Source organism: Nicotiana attenuata, unplaced genomic scaffold, assembly GCF_001879085.1.
Source record: "Nicotiana attenuata strain UT unplaced genomic scaffold, NIATTr2, whole genome shotgun sequence".
Classification (NCBI taxonomy): Eukaryota; Viridiplantae; Streptophyta; class Magnoliopsida; order Solanales; family Solanaceae; genus Nicotiana; species Nicotiana attenuata.
Window position 1 is genome coordinate 16,373 of NW_017671768.1, and position 18,123 is coordinate 34,495.

The 18,123-nt window shown below is 39.8% G+C and overlaps 2 protein-coding genes and 1 non-coding gene across 3 annotated transcripts; 2 read left to right on the forward strand and 1 right to left on the reverse strand.

Moving 5' to 3' along the window:
* The first annotated feature begins 155 nt into the window (after nt 1-155).
* LOC109210113 (RNA polymerase II transcriptional coactivator KELP) lies at nt 156-4,722 on the forward strand. Its single transcript, XM_019373485.1, has 3 exons — nt 156-628; nt 1,518-1,623; nt 4,363-4,722. Exons 1-3 carry the CDS (start codon nt 317-319, stop codon nt 4,452-4,454), a joined length of 510 nt encoding a protein of 169 aa, XP_019229030.1. The 5' UTR covers nt 156-316; the 3' UTR covers nt 4,455-4,722.
* A 1,842-nt stretch (nt 4,723-6,564) lies between these two features.
* Nucleotides 6,565-8,619, forward strand: LOC109210115 (uncharacterized protein At3g28850). The gene is made up of 2 exons (XM_019373486.1): nt 6,565-6,761; nt 7,343-8,619. The coding sequence occupies exons 1-2, from the start codon at nt 6,636-6,638 to the stop codon at nt 8,384-8,386; spliced, it is 1,170 nt and encodes a 389-aa protein (XP_019229031.1). The 5' UTR covers nt 6,565-6,635; the 3' UTR covers nt 8,387-8,619.
* An 80-nt stretch (nt 8,620-8,699) lies between these two features.
* Nucleotides 8,700-8,771, reverse strand: TRNAC-GCA. The gene has a single exon. It is a non-coding gene; the product is annotated as a tRNA-Cys (tRNA).
* Between the last annotated feature and the right edge of the window lie 9,352 nt (nt 8,772-18,123).

Below are 18,123 nucleotides of genomic sequence, written 5' to 3' on the forward strand. Positions count from 1 at the left end.
TTTCATCAGAAACTAGTTAGGACGCCACCATTATAAATAATCCTTTATTAATTTAATTTTTAAATTTGTTATTAAAAACATAAATGTCTCAAAATTTGATGAATAAGCAATTTTATCATATAAATTGAAAAGATTACTATAAATATACTCTGAAAGCGCGACAAATAAAACAGAGAAAATTAGAAATCCTCCGGAAGTGAAACGAAGCGACATAAAAACCTAAAGACAGCGTCTTTCCAACTACTTCCCAAATTGAGCTAAAATCCACCGCTCCAAAATCTCAGCAACATTTTTAAATTCCAGAACATTCTTAGAAATGGATTCAGAAACTTCGAACAAAATTGAAGAAACAGTTCTGGAAATCCTGAAATCCTGTAACCTGGACGAAGTTACGGAGCTCAAAATCCGAAAAATGGCCTCCGAAAAGCTAGGGCTTGAACTATCCGACCCGACCCGAAAGGCATTTGTACGGCAAGTCGTGGAGAAGTTCCTTGCCGAAGAACAAGCTAAAGCGGAGGCAAATGAGGAGGAAGAAGAAGAGGAGGAGGAGGAAGAGGACAATAAAAAGAAAAGCAGTGGCGCCGGTGATAAAGAGTACGATGACGATGGCGATCTCATCGTTTGCCGTGTGAGTTCTGTCAACTGCTGTAATTATTTTTACTTAGTCTGTTTTAATCTGTGTGACAAAGTTTTGACTCACCATAGAGTTTTAAGAACGAAATGAAGACCTTTGAAATTTGTGATTTTAAACATGTTATAGCATTTGTGTAGCTATAAAACTTTTAAAACCTGTGGCTTTAAAGGTGCCATAACATTTGTGTTATAACAGATTGGTAAAAGTGGGAAGTGTAAAGTTAATTGTTTCTAAAGTATAGAAATGTTTCATTCTTTTTTGGAATGATTTGATTGACATAAACAATTTTTTCTGCATTTTAAGCACTCTCCTAGCAAAAAGAATGAAAGTTTTACTGTCCCTTCCAATTTATGTGACATAGTTTGAATCTAACACTGAAATTTAAGGGAAAAACGAAGACTTGTAATACTTGTGATTAAACATATCATAATATTTGTATGACTATAAAATATTTTCATTAAGGTTAAAATGGGATGTATAAAGTAAACTTTTACCAAAAATAGAAAAGTGTCTTTCATTTTTGGAGAAGACTAATAAGGAATAATGTCACATAAACTGGAATATAGGGAGTACTACTTTTGGAATTAAACACTTTTTTCTTTGATTACAATTTTATAATAAGTATCTTCTTAGTAGTTTCACTATAACCTATAGAATTGTGATTTATGTAGTTTCTGGTGTGTAACTTTAATTTAAGCACTTGAAAAATCTCTATTTGCATTTGTACTGAAATTTAGATGTTGATACTAGTACTTAGAACTCGGTCATTAGGGTACTGCTTACTAAATCTTAAAATCATATATGATGTGAAATGTTCATTTTTTTCTGTTGTTTTATTGCTGCTGAGCTGATGTTCTTGATGTTTCTTTTTTGGGACATGTAGTTGTCGCATAAGAGAAGAGTGACAATAACTGAGTTTAGGGGAAAAACTCTGGTGTCGATAAGAGAGTACTACAACAAAGATGGCAAGGAGTTACCTACTGCTAAAGGTAATACTATCTTTATTTGTTTATTACATGTATACATTGTTTATACACATATATGCATGTTTTCTCTTTTGAAATAAGCTTAAGTGATTGCTACAAAAAGAAATGAAGTCTCTGTCCAAAAAACTTTTTTAAATCAATTCTTGTTGCATGGAGGAATTAAATTGCGCTATGCTCATGATTTGAGTCGCTACAAGGAGAAAAAGTAACATTTCCTTATTGCTTTGCTTAAAATGTGTAGTTATTTGTTATCCATCTTAAGGCTGCTCCGTATTTTATGTCCTAGGTTTTAATGGAGTAGGAAGACTTGACAGAATAATTTTATCTCTTGATGCCTTCTTGCCTCTATTCTTATTGCCCGATTTTCTTTCAAGTCTATCTCTTAGAGAGGTAGTTTCAAGTATCTTGGGTCGGTTATTCAAGGGGATGGAGAGATTGGCGAGGACGTCACTCACCGCATAGGAGTGGGGTGGACGAAATGGAGGCTAGCATCTGGAGTCTTATGTGACAAGAAAGTGCCACTGTTACTCAAAGGTAAGTTTTATAGGGCAGTGGTTAGACCGGCCATGTTGTATAGGGCAGAGTGCTGGCTAGTTAAGAACTCTCATGTCCAAAAGATGAAGGTAGCTGAGATGAGGATGTTGAGGTGGATGTGTGGGCACACTAAGATAGATAAGATTAGGAATGAAGATATTCGGGACAAGGTGGGTGTGGCCTCTGTGGATGACAAGATGCGGGAAGCGAGACTCAGATGGTTCGGGCACGTGCGGAGGAGAAGCCTGGATGCTCCGGTGAGGAGGTGTGAGCTGCTGGCTTTAGTAGGTACGAGAAGAGGTAGAGGACGGCCTAAGAAGTATTGGGGAGACGTGATCAGACAGGACATGGCTCGATTGCAGATTTCCGAGGACATGGCCCTCGATAGGAAGGTCTGGAGGTCGAGCATTAGGGTTGTAGGATAGAGTGGTAGTCGAGCTTCTCCTTCCCCATTCCGGGGGTGAAGCGAGTTTGTGTAGGATGGTCTTAGACGGCTTGTGTTTAATGTAGAGTTCACACTAATCTTACTGTTTCCCATCGTTTTGGACCTTAGTTGCGGGTTATTGTTATTGCATGTCATCTATTTTATGGTTTTTAGGGTGCTGTCATTATTTCTACGGTTATGTTGACGTTACTGATGAATTGTCTTTTCTTCTTTTCTTATTTTCTTGTTTTATTTCCAGCTTCCTGAGCCGAGGGTCTATCGGAAACAGCCTCTCTACCCCATTGGGGTAGGGGTAAGGTCTGCGTACACACTACCCTCCCCAGACCCCACCTAGTGGGACTTTACTGGGTCGTTGTTGTTGTCTATCTCTTAGAGGAATTATTAGCTTATAGTACCACCATAATCTGTGTGCACTCTTATGCCCTTAACCCCAAAAAAATATCTAATTAGCTTATACATGATTTTATTAGCTATATCTACTGCGATCACTTAAAGAGGTCGAGAGAACATAAAAATAAGAAAAGAATTTAGGTTCTTATAATATAAGCACTTCTTTCCTATTGCTTTGTGGTTAATAAAGAATTTAAAGGTTTCTGTATAAGCACTTCGGTTACCCTACTGCTTGGGTAATCAATAAAGAATTTAATTTTTTGGATAAGCAGTTCTTGCTTTATTGCTGATTTAAAAACTCCACCAAGGAGTACTGCACGAGGAGTACTCGATAAAGAATTTAATTTTTTGGATAAGCAGTTCTTGCTTGATTGCTGATTTAAAAACTCCACCAAGGAGTACTGCACGAGCAGTGTCTCAAAAGCTATCTACATTCTGATCTTTTAGCTGTTAATTTCCAAGTCAATGGCTTTACTTTCTAGTGTCGTCCTGGCTTTTCGGTTGTTTCCAAATACCTTGTTAATATTTGATTTTAATTGGTTTTCCATCAGCTAAATATTATTTGTAATTTTATCTCTATCTTTGTCCATCATAAAAACATATCCACCCCCTACCGCAATGGAGGTGTTTGTCACCCCTGCATTCTGCTATCCATATGTTATTCAACTCCATCATTTACATCATCCAGAATTTACCATGCTCCCAATGACATAGCATAAGTATGGCTTAGTGCATCATGTTGGAAATGAGCACAATAAGGAAGTGAAATTTTTGAGAGTAAGAAAAGAAAGCTCCTGGTTGACGAGGAAGAGTTTAGACTGATAATCTGCAAGGTTATTTTTTCAGCTTAATGTTGGACTTTATGGGCCATTGTTAGACCACCTGGATATTTTGCTTTCTGGTCTTTCTGTTGAATGTATGCTACAACTGCTAGTGTACAATCTGCTCAGCTTTTCTCTTCTTCTTTAAGTCATTAGAGCAATGCGAGTCTAGAAGCAAAATAAATGGACGATGGCGGTACTGATGATTTGTTGGGGATGCCCAAAAAAGGCTTTTTGATAGAAGTAGGTGTTTGATTCTTCATTCAGAACTAACAATTGTCAGGCCCATCATAAGGCCAAGGACGGGAAAATATGGTACTATATGCTCCTCTATAGATGTGGTAACCCTCCTCTAAGTTCACTATCTTGTCCTTACACCTGCAGTATAGGTGGTGACAGCATAGTGTCCACTGCTGCAATATTCTTCATTTTTCCCGTAGCTTTTCTTAACTTTCATTATGTAAAATTTCCTGATTTCATTCAGACAAAATTGCGCGAGGAAAAGAAAAAGAAGAGGACTGCCTCTGATCCTTGTTATGTTTTCTCCTGCAGGCATAAGCTTGACAGCTGAGCAATGGGCAACATTCAACAAGAATATTCCTGCAGTTGAAAAGGCCATCAAGAAAATGGAGTCGAGAGCTTAGTATATTTTATTTGTTCGTTACTTGCAGTAGTAGATTGTAATATCTGAGGTACTTGAACAGTAGGAGACTTATTTTTGGGTATATAGATGTTAACTAATTAGAAGGGGTAGCTGGATTTTGGAAAGACTAAAGAGAGCTTCTTAAATTCCTTGCTTGATTTTCCATTCACCTAACTAGCCTCTTCCCCTAAGGTATAATACTATTGCCTAACAAAAATTGTTTGGCCCAAGGATAATTCCAGACTAGGCCTAAAATGGCCTATACTTGAGACAGTGGTTCAATGGTGTGAAGTTGTTTGTGTCACCTAACTATTATTAGGCCGTACTAATATTAATCGACACACTTGACTACCCAAATTGGTTCTTTTCTACTAATAGCTAGTATATGACTTTTTATCATTTACTCTCTATCTAACGTTTATGTGATGCAGTTATTATGTTGAGAGTAAAATGAGTTTTTCTTACTCCGAATTGTCTAAATTCATAGTTAAAATTATATAGTTTGACCCTCATACTTCGAATTGTCAAAATTCAAACTTAAAATTAGATGGTCATTTGTGTATTGTAATAAAGGTGAGTGTTAGATATGATGGTAACAGCGTCTCATTATACATAATTTCCAACCATTAATCCTATGGATTAGTAATATTTCTGGTTGATATTGATGAAAGAAAATAAAGTAGGTCATACACAAACTTTGGCATTTTCTATCATGTGGTCTAAATGACACTAAACAGAGTATATTAGTGGGTACGTGCTATGTTCCAAGCCAATAAAATCCAAGTACCATTACGGAATGGCCCTCTTGTGTCTCTGATTACCACATCCCAAATTTAGCAGCCTTTAGTACCCATTCTATCTACCTCTTTGACAATGAAACATGAGCTGTATCCATTTTAGGGCATGTCTAAAAAATTTAGTCCCTCGGTCTCAATTTATATGAGCCGATTTCCTTTTTAATCTGCCCAAAAAGAATGGCCCCATTTCATATTTAAAAACAGTTGCACTCAAGGGTGTGGCTTAATGGTCAATAAAGTGGGCGAGTACCGTGAGGCCTCAGGTTCAAATCCCGACGGAGACAAAAAACACTAGGTGATTTCTTTCCATTTATTCAAGCCTTGGTGGATAAAGTTATCTGGTACCCGTTGCTGGTGGGAGGTGGGAGGTATTTGAAAGCAGTGGTCAATGAAGTGTGTGAGAACCATGAGGTCTCATGTTCAAATTCCGACGGAGACGTGGTCAATGAAGTGTGTGAGAACCATGAGGTCTCATGTTCAAATCCAACGCAGATAAAAAACACTAGGTGATTTCTTCCCATCTATCCAAGCCTTGGTGGATAGAGTTACCTGATACCTGTTGCTGGTGGGAGGTGGCAGGTATCCCGTGGAATTAGTCTAGGTGCACACAAGCTGGCCCGAACACCACGGTTATATAATAATAATAATAATATTAATAATAATAAATAAATAAATAAATAAATAAATTTGAAAGCAGATTACTTTACAATATATGCGCCTTATTTTGTGCAACAAATTTAAGAGTCTTCTCTTTTTTTTTTTTTAAACTTTGTGCCAGTTAAATAAGTTTACGTAAATGAAATGAGTGGAGTGAAAAATTTGACAAAGTTGAGTGAGTTAAAAACCAACTACTGGCAAATGTTTGTTAATATGGATGATAATCTAAGTGGATTAGTGTTGGAGTCGTTCAATTTACACAAAACTTGTAAAACATTTTGTATTGTTACTAAATAAAACTTGTAAAACGTTTTATATTGTTTCTAAATAAAGCCTTATTTCATAAAATAAATGTATATTATTCCTTAAACAAGGATATCGAAATAAAACTAAGAAAAATAAGACACGGCATAAAATTAGATAACGACTTTGGTCTTAAATAAAGTTATGTCCATCCTTTTAATTCCATTTTTCTTATGGTTAAGAAAAACAGATAAAGAATAAAAAGAGAAAAAAAATGCCACGTGTCATCTCAAGATCCATACGACCAAAATCTTGGCTAAATCCTCAATTGGTTGTCTCAATACCAATTGGCAATACCAAACACCACATATAATTTTTAAGGCTAAGACTTACCTATATCCATGTAATAAGTTGCTTAGCATAAATCATAACTCAGAAAAACTAAAATCACATTTCGTTGAACTCAGAATAAAACTTATCGAATTATGGGCTGCGCCTCGTCGAAAAGAATAGAGGCTACCGTCGACGTCTACCGTCCACCGCCGACGAGCTTCGCCGTCTTTGATATCAACTCTATCGAAGAGCCTTGGCTCAAAGCGGGCAATAACAAGGTACTGTTTGCCACAAATTAAACTAAGATTCAACGTTAAATGAGTCGATAATACCTCAGAAAGTATGAATTTTTATGTATACATATTCTACCGTAGTTTCTAATTTAGTTCACTAACGAAAAATTCATTTAATGCTATTCTATATCCCTTCCATTTCTAATAATTTTTACAAAAAATGTGCCTTTTATGTTGAAGTGCATTTTCTTTTAAACTCTATTTAGAAATTAAATACAGTTAGGCCTCTCTATAACAACATCATTATATAACAACACTTCACTACAAAAATCAGGTTTTTTTTGGAACCAAATTTCATATTGTGTTATAATATATGTTTTCTATAACAACAATTAGCTATAAAATCCAAAACTATCTGGAACAAACGAGGCTATTATAGAGAGATTTGATTATAGTTCCTCAGTTGTGACGGGCTAAATAGGAAATAAGAAACTAATGCAATTACACAAATGATCCTTTTCTTGGTAGACAGTTTTTAAATGAATTTAAACTATATGCACTCTCGGGCGGTAAAGAATTTTTTACATTATCAGATCACCTGACGTGACAAATTTATGTTCTAATAGGTAGAAGATGAGGAGGAACAAGAAGAGAAACAACTTGCAATAGTACCACAACCAATTCTTGCAAAATTCAACGCAAATATTGATGAGGATCCTCGTTCTTGGGATGAAGTTAGCAAAGCTTTAGAAGATATTAAACCAACCCTACAAAATCCTCCACCACTAAAATCACCTAAAAAACCTCTCCTCGCACTCCCCGCGCCGCCGCCGCCAGCCGCCGAAGATGGCGGCGCTTCCCCGAAAAGGAGACTTCCAAGAAAAAGCTTTTCCTTTCATACCCTTGAAGAAGTTGAATCCAACATTTCATCTAAAGGTTCAAAAAAACCTAATGAGTTGAAGAAAACAGAGTCCATGCCTACTTATGAGGAATATAAAAAGTTGCAAAAGTTTGGTAATAAAACAGTGAAAAATGAGTCACAAATTGTGGTTCATACGGGGAATGTACAACAAAGGATAGAATCTGAAGGGTACAAGCCAGTGAAAGAGAATATATTTTTGTTAAGAGACAAAATGGAAAGAGAAAAAGAAGGGAAAGTTCCAACTTTCATTAAATTTGACCCTTTAAGTGATTACCCCGAAAAGTGTCCGCCACGTGGCGAGGATTCATTGGTTGTCTACACGACGTCACTAGGTGGTGTGCGTCGCACGTTCGAGGATTGTAACAAAGTGAGGCTAATCTTGGAGTCGCATCGGGTGGTTTTTGACGAGCGCGACGTGGCGTTGCACGGTGAGTTTCGTCAGGAGTTGAAGGAGCTTCTAGGAGAGGAAGAAGACGCGAGCGTGCCGAGGTTGTTTGTTAAAGGAAGGTACATTGGTGGAGTGGAGGAAGTAGTGAATTTGAATGAGACGAGTCGACTTGGGAGGATACTGAATCGAGCTCGAGTTGAGAGGGGTGTGGGGAGGTTAGGGTGTGAAGGGTGTGGAGGGGCTAGGTTTGTGCCATGTTTTGATTGTGGAGGAAGTTGCAAGGTTGTGAATGGGCATGTTAAGGAAAGATGTCCAAAGTGTAATGAGAATGGTTTGATTCATTGCCCTATTTGCGATTGAATGAGTGTATGTATCCTCGTACGTACACATACATAAAATTTTAAGTCAGCTAATGCAAAAAATATAATTCCTTTTTTGTGAAGTGACCGCCAACTTAGTATAGGTGCCTGAATTGTTACATGCACGCATGCAATTACCTTTGCATATATATAGTTTGTAACAAACTTTTTCATGGTTTGGGTTCAGTGTAAAGTTTTCAGTTGAATGATTTATATACTTTAGTTTTTGCGGTATATTAGATTTTGTCAACTTAAAAAAATAATTCATTTAAAGAAAAGGAAAAGTTAAAAACAAAATAAAGAATAGATATTAGAGGGCCCTACCGGGTTCGAACCGGTGACCTCTTGATCTGCAGTCAAATGCTCTACCACTGAGCTAAGGACCCCTTTGTTGACAAATGCTTAGAATTTTCGTTGTATTAAGGAAGCACTAAGCCTAATTATCTTAAGAGGAGAAAGATTCACGATCAAATCCAAAACAACATCGATTTTGGTGGTGACAACACTAGTTTTAGAATCTTAATACGATCTTAAGTTCGGACTCGTTCACTTTGACAGTAAAAATGTAAGAAAAATTAGAAAGATATACAAAGGAGTTTATCATATATAGTAGCTACATTCTAGTTTGGCTTCTTAAGATGCGGTGGTTATGTCATCTGTGACGAAGCGAGAAATATCCCTAAAGGTATTCAAAATTAAAAGAAGTAAAAAAGTTTTCCGGTAGAGGGTGTAAAATACAGTCAATCCTCTCTATAACAGCCTCGTTTGTTTCGATATTTTTTGGCTTTTATAGTGAATGACTATTATACACCTATAACAATATTTGACGTTTAAATATTTTTTTAGCTGTTGTAGATAAAAATTATTCCAAAATCAATTATTTTTTTGTTTTTTAATGTTACATATAAAAGATAAGAAAATTAATCATATTTAAAATCTCAAAAGATATGCATATTTCACTATTTAAATATTGAAGAAAGCTAATATATTATTAATAAATTCATAACTAAACATATAAAGATTTAAACTCCAAGACAGACATTTTAAAGCTACCTAAAATAAATTCTTTCAAGATTGATTGAAGAACTTTGTAATTGTAGCTTGTTTTGTAGATTTATTATCTTATTGGCGACATAACGCTTGAATTGGCGAAGATTCGTGTCTAAATTTTCTGCAAAAAGGTATCCAATAGCTTTCCCTTGAACACAATCTAAAATCTTAACATTTAAATTTTCTATCTAAATATTTTTTAAAGTTTGTCCAATGAAAAAGATATTATGTGCAAATCTTCAGATCTTATATCTTATGCAAGATATAAACTTTGGTTAATGGAAAAGATTGTGTGCATATTTTTAAATCTATTATTAGTAATCTTAATGATTCTATATGGATGTTATAGAGGGTAATTTTATAAGAGCATTCTACTATAAATATGGTTGTTGTTGTTATGGTAAAAAGCTGTTATAGAGAGGTAAAATATAACTTAAGAAATCGGTTCTGAGGAAAACTTGACTTTTATAGTGAATGATTGTTATATAGGGATGTTATTATTAAGCGATTTGACTCATGTATATATTATATACTTCTAAAATAAAATATTTTACCTATATATACAATGTAATTTTTTAACAAATGATGGTCAATTGATCACCCTTAATGCAATGTAGCTTCGCCTCTGTGTCATATGTGTTTACTGTCTAAGAGTTTGGATTATTCAATTTAGGTCTTTCTTTGTTTTTGTCAAGTTTTTCTAAACTTGTCACGGTCCGGATTTTTTCACCATCGGGACCGTGATGGCACCTAACCTTTCTGTTGCTAGGCAAACCAACAATTAGAAGTTAAATACGCTAACTCTTAAATGATTCGATAAATAACAACAATTAGACCGTAACAGATTAAGGAAGTGCGGAATTCTATAATAACCCAATTAATACTTATACATAACTACCCAGAATCTGGTGTCACAGTCCACGAACTACTAAGATTTAACTACAAGTAAAGTGTCTAAAGGAAATACAACTATTTTTGATACAAATAAAACAGTAAAGGAAATGCATAGAATGGGACGCCAGGGCCTGCGGACGTCAACATGACTACCTTGGGTCTCCGATAAGATGAAGCCAATAGCTAACTCGGATCAACTCAGTCCAGTACCGAAATCTGCACAGAAAGTGCAGAGTGCAGTATCATTACAACCGACCATGTTTACTGGTAAGTGCCGAGCCTAACCTCAGCTAAGTAGTGACAAGGCTAGGACAAGACACATATATAAACATGTGCGGTTATACAATATACGGGCATAATAAAAAATAATAGAAGCTAAACAGATAATAGCGGGAGAGGGAAAACATGCTGAGGGGAGTACAAGATCATGAGAATGGTAACAGTAAAGAAACACAGCAACGACATGCTTGGCACCAATGGAAATATTAAACATAGCAAAAACAAGTGCACGACATCACCCTTCGCGCTTTTACTCTCATCCTCACCATAATAAATGAAAGAGACGATGATAATGAATATAGAATGGCACGGCATCACCCTTCGTGCTTTACACTCTTCCTCACATGATAATGAATATCAAATGGTACGGTATCACCCTTCGTGCTTTACACTCTTTCTCACATGATAATGAATATGAAATGGCACGGTATCACCCTTCGTACTACTTTACACTCTTCCTCACATGATAATGAATATAAAATGGCACGGCATCAACCTTCGTGCTTTACACTCTTCCTCACATGATAATGAATATAAAATGGCACGACATCACCCTTCGTGCTTTACACTCTTCCTCACCCAAACAACAAAACAATAACAGCCGGGAGATAGAATTATTAATAACAAGTCCCATTTCAACATTTAGTTCCACAACGTCAACCTCAACTTTGAGTCAATACTCAATCAGTATCAAATTCCGTAAAATATGATAATAATTGCCCAACATAAACAATAACTAGTCTAAACACGAACAATATGAATAGAGAATACAAAAATCACAAGAATAAGACTCACTCGCATGCTATGACTCGACAACAACGCATAGGTACTCGTCACCTCACCTATACGTTGTACTCAACAAATAAACACGTAGCAAATAGGCAACAATACCTAATCCCTCAAGCCAAGGTTAGACACAACACTTACCTCGCTCCAACGGCCAAACTCAAAGCTCAATCACCGCTTTACCCTTCACACAAGCCTCCGGACCAAAAGAATCTAGCAAATTACCAACCAAACAATTCAATTTAAGCCTTAGGAACTACCCACGACTGCAAGGAATTCAATTGAGGCCATTTTTTTAAAAGTCACAATAGTCAACACCCGGGCCCGCTTGGTCTAAATCCGAAATTCGGACCAAATCCCGATTACCCATTCACCCCCGAAACCGAATATATAATTGGTTTTGGAATCCGATCTCATTTGAGGTCTAAATCCCCAAATTTCGAAATCCCTAGTTTCTATCCTAAAATCCCCAATTCCACCATGAAAATCTTAGATTCTAGGTTGAAATCTTGTAAAATGAAGTGAAATATTGAAAGATATGAGTTAAGAATCACTTACCTATTATTTGGGGAAGAAGTGGTCTTTGGAAAATCGCCTAGAGGGTTTCTTGTTTTGAAAGATGAGAAAAAATCCCGTCTAAGTCAAATTTTACCAGCTGTAGATGTTGCAAATACGACCCGGGCTTCGCAAATGCGAACCCCACAAATGTGAGAAAACCATCGCATTTGCAAAGATTCCCACAGTCCTGCCTTCTACGCAAATGCGAAGAAAAGTTCGCAAACGCGAACTAAGCTGGTCGCAAATGCGATCAGATGATCGCAATTGCGAAGGTTGCCTCCCCCTGCCCCCATTGCAAATGCGAAGAAATGGTCGTATTTGCGAACATGAGCTGGCTTAGCTTCTCTTCGCATTTGCGATGAGAAGCTCGCAAATGCGAACTCTTCAGAGATCGCAAATAAGATGATTGACCTCGCATTTGCGAGGTCTGAGGCCTGCAACAAAAAGCAGCAGTTTTCTAAGTTTCAAATTACCCGAAGCCTATACGAAGCTCACCCGAGCCGTCGGGGCTCCAAATCAAACTCGCACACAAGTCTAAAAACATAATATGAACTTGCTCGCAATCAAATCGCCAAAATAACAGCTAGAACTACGAATTTAGCACCAAATCACATGAATTTCCCAAGAACACTTTGAAATTTCTATTTTCTCAACCGGTTGTCCGAATCACATCAAATCAACTCCGATTCTCACCAAATTTCACAGACATCACTTAAATATTATATTGAACCTGTAGCGAGTTCCGGAAGCAAAATACGGACCGAATACCAACAAGATCAAACATTAACAATTCCTTAAAAACCATTAAATTTTTACTATAATTTTTAACAAAAAATCATTACTCGGGTTAGGGACCCCCGAATCTGATTCCGGCTATACGCCCAGGTCCCATATTTCGATACGGACCCACCCGAATTGTCAGAACACGATTCTGGATCCGTTTACTCAAAACGTTGACCGAAGTCAGCTAAATCAACTTTTAAAGGCAAAAATTATTATTTTTATCAACTTTTAACATAAAGGCTTTCCAAAAACACGCCCGGATTGCACACACAAATCGAGGAGGAATAAAATGAGTTTTTTAAGACCTCGAAACGCAGAATTTAGTTTTAAATCATAAGATGACCTTTTAGATCATCACATTCTCCACCTCTAAAACAACCGTTCGTCCTCGAATGGACATAGAAAAGTAACCGAGCTGGTGAAATGGTGGGGATATCTACTCTGCATATCGGACTCGAACTCCCAAGTAGCTGCCTCAATAGGCTGACCTCTCCAGTGCACTCGAACTGAGGGATAACTGTTCGATCTCAACTGACGAACCTGCCGGTCTAGAATGGCTACCGGCTCCTCCTCGTAGGTCAAATCTTTGTCCAACTGGACAGTGCTGAAGTCTAACACGCGAGATGGATCGCCCTAGTACTTCCGAAGCATGGACACATGGAATACTGGATGGACCACTGATAAACCGGGTGGAAACGCAAGTCTGTAAGCCACCTCTCTCACTCGATCAAGAATCTCAAAAGGCCCGATGTACCTAGGGCTCAGCTTTCCCTTCTTTCCAAACCTCATTACACCCTTCATGGGTGACACACGAAGCAACACTCGCTCTCCGACCATGAATGCAACATCACGGACCTTACGGTCGACATAACTCTTCTGCATGGACTGAGCTGCGCGAAGTCTATGCTGAATGATCTTAACCTTATCCTAGGCATCCTGCACCAAACCTGTACTCAATAACCGAGCCTCCCCCAGCTCAAACCATCCAAGAGGAGACCGACACCGTCTACCATATAATGCCTCATAGGGGGCCATCTGAATGCTCGACCGGTAGCTGTTGTTGTAGGCAAACTCCGCCAGCGGCAAGAACTGATCCCATGAACCTCCAAAGTCAATAACACAGGTGCAGAGCATATCCTCTAAGATCTGAATAGCACGCTCGGACTGTCCATCCATCTGAGGATGAAAGGATGTGCTCAGCTCAACCGGCGTACCCAACTCACGCTGCACTGCCCTCCAAAAATGCGAGGTGAACTGCGTACCTCGATCCGGAATGATAGACACGGGCACACTTTGAAGGCAGATGATCTCACAGATATAAATCTCTGCCAACTGCTCTGATGAATAGGAAACTGCCACCGGAATGAAATGCGCTGACTTGGTCAGTCTATCCACAACAACCCAAATTGCATCGAACTTCCTCTGAGTCTGTGGGAGTCCAACAACGAAATCCATAGTGATACAATCGCACTTCCACTCAGGAATCTCTATCTTCTGAAGCAAACCACCAGGTCTTTGATTCTCATACTTTACTTGCTGACAATTTAGACATCAAGCTACATATGCAACAATATCGTTCTTCATCTCATCCACCAATAATGTGGCCGCAAGTCCTGATACATCTTGGCGGCGCCCGGATGAATGGAATACCGGGAACTATGGGCCTCCTCTAGAATCAATTCACGAAGACCATCTACATTAGGTATACAAACCCGACCCTGCATCCTCAAAACTCCATCATCTCCAACCATAACCTGCTTGGCATCACCGTGCCGCACTGTGTCCCTAAGGACAACTAAATAAGGGTCATCATACTGCCGCTCCCTGATGCGCTCCAACAATGAAGAACGAGCGATCGTACAAGCTAGAACACGACTGGGCTCGAACACGAATTGATTGGCCAAAGCCTGAACATCTAATGCAAGCCGTCTCTCCCCAACTGGAATGTACGCAAGGCTGCCCATACTAGCTGACTTCCTACTCAAATCATCGGCCACCATATTGGCCTTCTCGAGATGATACAAGATGGTGATATCATAGTCTTTTAATAGTTCTAACCACCTCCTCTGCCTCAAATTGAGCTCCTTTTGCTTGAACAAATACTGCAAACTCTTATGATCCGTGAACACCTCACACGCCACGCCATATAGATAGTGCCTCCAAATCTTCAGCGCGTGAACAATGGCTGCCAACTCTAAGTCATGAACAGGGTAATTCTTATCATGAACCTTCAGCTACCGTGAAGCATATGCAATTACCTTGCAATCCTACATCAATACCGCACCAAGTCCAACTCGGGATGCATCGCAATACACCGCGGTGCCGTAGTCAAAGTTGTCTTGAGCTTTTGGAAGCTCACCTTAGACTCGTCCGACCACCTAAACGGGGCACCCTTCTGGGTCAACTTGGTCATCGGGGCTGCTATAGATGAGAACCCCTCCACAAATCGACGGTAATAACCTGCCAATTCTAAGAAACTCTGAATCTCTATAGCTGATGTGGGTCTAGGCCAGTTCTTGACTACCCCAATCTTCTTAGGATCCACCTGAATACCCTCTGCTGATACAACGTGACCTAAGAAAGCAACTGAACTCAACCAAAACTCGCATTTTGAAAACTTAGCATATAACTGGCTGTCTCTCAGAGTCTGAAGAACGATCCGAAGATGCTGCTCATGGTCCTCTCGACTGCGGGAGTAGATCAAGATATCATCAATAAAAACAATCACAAAGGAATCCAGATAGGGCTTGAACACCCGGTCCATCAAATCCATAAATTCTACTGGGGCATTTGTCAGCCCAAATGACATCACTAGAAACTCATAATGCCCATAACGAGTCCGAAAAGCCGTCTTAGGGGCATCTGATTCCCTAATCCTCAACTGATGGTAGCCATACCTCAAATAAATCTTTGAAAACACTTTGGCACCCTGAAGCTGATCAAATAAGTTATCAATCCTCGGTAACGAATAATTGTTCTTGATGGTGACTTTGTTCAACTGCCGATAATCTATGCACATCCTCATCAACCCATCCTTATTCTTCACAAACAACATGGGCGCACCTCAAGGTGAGACATTGGTTCTAATGAAGCCTTTATCAAGCAAATCCTAAAACTGCTCCTTCAACTCTTTCAACTCTGGCGGGGCCATACGGTATGTTAGAATAGAAATGGGTTGAGTGCCCAAAGCCAAATCAATACAGAAGTCAATATCCCTATCGGGTGGCATCCCTAGCAGGTCAGCACGAAATACCTCTGGAAATTCTCGAACAACTGGTACTGAATCCATGTAAGGAACCTCCGCACTAAAATCGTAGACATAAGCCAAATAAGCTAGACAACCCTTTTCGACCATACGCCGAGCCTTCATATAAGAAATAACCCTACTAGTAGAATGACCAGGAGTCCCTCTCCACTCTAATCGAGGGAACCCCGACAAGGCCAAGGTCACTGTCTTGGCGTGACAGTCCAATATAGCATGATAAGATGACAACCAATCCATCCCTAAAATGACATCAAAATCAACCATATCGAGAAGTAAGAGATCTACACTAGTCTCCAGACCCCCAATAATAACCACACACGAATGACAGACATGATCTACAATAATAGAATCCCCCACAGGGGCACTCAAAGAATCACGCAGCACAACCAAATATGAAGCAAAATAGAATGACACATATGAATAAGTAGAACCCGGATCAAATAAAATTGAGGCATCTCTACTGCAAACTGAAACCGTACCTGTGATAATCGCGTAGATGACTCAGCCTTAGGCCTGGCTGGAAAAGCATAGCATTGGGGCTAGGCCCCACCACTCTGAACTACATCTCGAGGACGGGCCCTGTCTGGCTGGCCTCCACCTCTAGCGGCCTGACCTCCACCTCTAATGTCCCGACCTCCACCTATAGCTGTCTGACCCCTACCTCTAGCTGGCTGAGCGGACGGCCTAGCACCTGGTGCTGGAACCATAGCACGAGAACCCTGATGCTGAGAACTGCTCGATGCTCGAGGACAATACCTGGCAATGTGCTTTGGATCACCGCAAGTATAACAATACTTCGGCTTTTGACCCTGAAACTGACCCCGACGGCCTGAGTAACCACCCTGAAAACTCCGGAGCGGAGGTGCACTAATAGGAGTTGGTGGTGCGCTGTAGGCTAGCTGATCAGAGTACTGCATATGAGGGCCACAACCACCTAAAGCACCTCGAGAAGCCTGTAGTGCTGAATGAAATGGCCTGGGAATGTGGCCTCTACCAAAAGTACCCCTGCCTCCAGACGAGGCACCATTGAATCCACCAGAATGGCGAGGTCTCTTGTCAGATCTCTGACCACTCCCCTGAGCTAGAACATCTCAACTCGCCTGGCAACATTGGCTGCGTCTTGGAAAGAAATCTCACTCCCAGTCTCCTTAGCCATCTACAATCTGATAGGCTGAGAAAGTCCCTCAATAAAACTCTTCACCCTCTCCTCTTGGTGGGGAGTATAAGAAGAGCATGACGGGCCAAATTAACAAACTGAGTCTCGTACTGGGTGACGGTTATACTGCCTTGCTGGAGATGCTCGAACCGCCTGCGATAGTCCTCTCTTAGTGTAACAGAAAGGAAATTCTCCAAAAATATCTGAGAGAACTAGTCCCAAGTCAAAGCAGACGGCCCAGCTGGTCTAGTCAACACAAAGTCATTACACCATCTCTTGGCGGACCCTATCACCTGGTACACAGCAAAATTAACCCCATTGGTCTCCACTATCCCCATGTTCCGCAGCACCTCATGGAAGCGGACAAGATAATCTTATGGGTCCTTAGAAGCTGCCCCACTGTAATGAACTGGAAAGAGCTTGGTGAATTTGTCCAATCTCAATAAGCTCTTGAAAGACTTAGCTGATCCACCGGCGGCCTGTGCCGCAACAACTACTGAACTACTCCAACTGGCTGAGTTGCTGGTGTCTGGTACTGGGGAGTCATCTGCTCCGGAGTGTGGGTAGCGGGAGTCTTTGCTCCTCCGCTAGCCCGAGAGACGACTGGTGCTACAGGGAATGTGTTGGTCTGTGCCACACTCTCCATGAGGCCCACTAGACGGACCGAAGCATCCTGAAGTACCGGGGTTGCGATAAACCCCTCTGGGACCTGAGCTAGTCCTGCTGGAACAGTCTGGGCTAGAGCCTCCTCATCAAACTCTACCTGAGGCTCCGCTGCTGGTGATGCTACTCGAGCTATGGGCTGAGCTCTACCCCTGCTTTGGCCTCTGGCACGGCCTCGGCCTCGACCTCTGCCCCTCGTAGGTGTTTAACCAGAAAATAGGAATTTCAGTCAAAGCTTATTTTTAGACGTACTCGGGCTACTGATAATCAAATAAAAGAATATTTTTGCAATGGAAAAGGAAAA

What these genes read in the sequence shown, in the direction of transcription:
- LOC109210113 (XM_019373485.1), top strand. Translation starts at nt 317, where the DNA reads ATGGATTCAGAAACTTCGAACAAAATTGAAGAAACAGTTCTGGAAATC. An exon ending in GCGATCTCATCGTTTGCCGT is followed by an intron (nt 629 to 1,517) that starts GTGAGTTCTGTC and finishes TGGGACATGTAG; the next exon opens with TTGTCGCATAAGAGAAGAGT. An exon ending in GGAGTTACCTACTGCTAAAG is followed by an intron (nt 1,624 to 4,362) that starts GTAATACTATCT and finishes TTTCTCCTGCAG; the next exon opens with GCATAAGCTTGACAGCTGAG.
- LOC109210115 (XM_019373486.1), top strand. Translation starts at nt 6,636, where the DNA reads ATGGGCTGCGCCTCGTCGAAAAGAATAGAGGCTACCGTCGACGTCTAC. An exon ending in TCAAAGCGGGCAATAACAAG is followed by an intron (nt 6,762 to 7,342) that starts GTACTGTTTGCC and finishes ATGTTCTAATAG; the next exon opens with GTAGAAGATGAGGAGGAACA.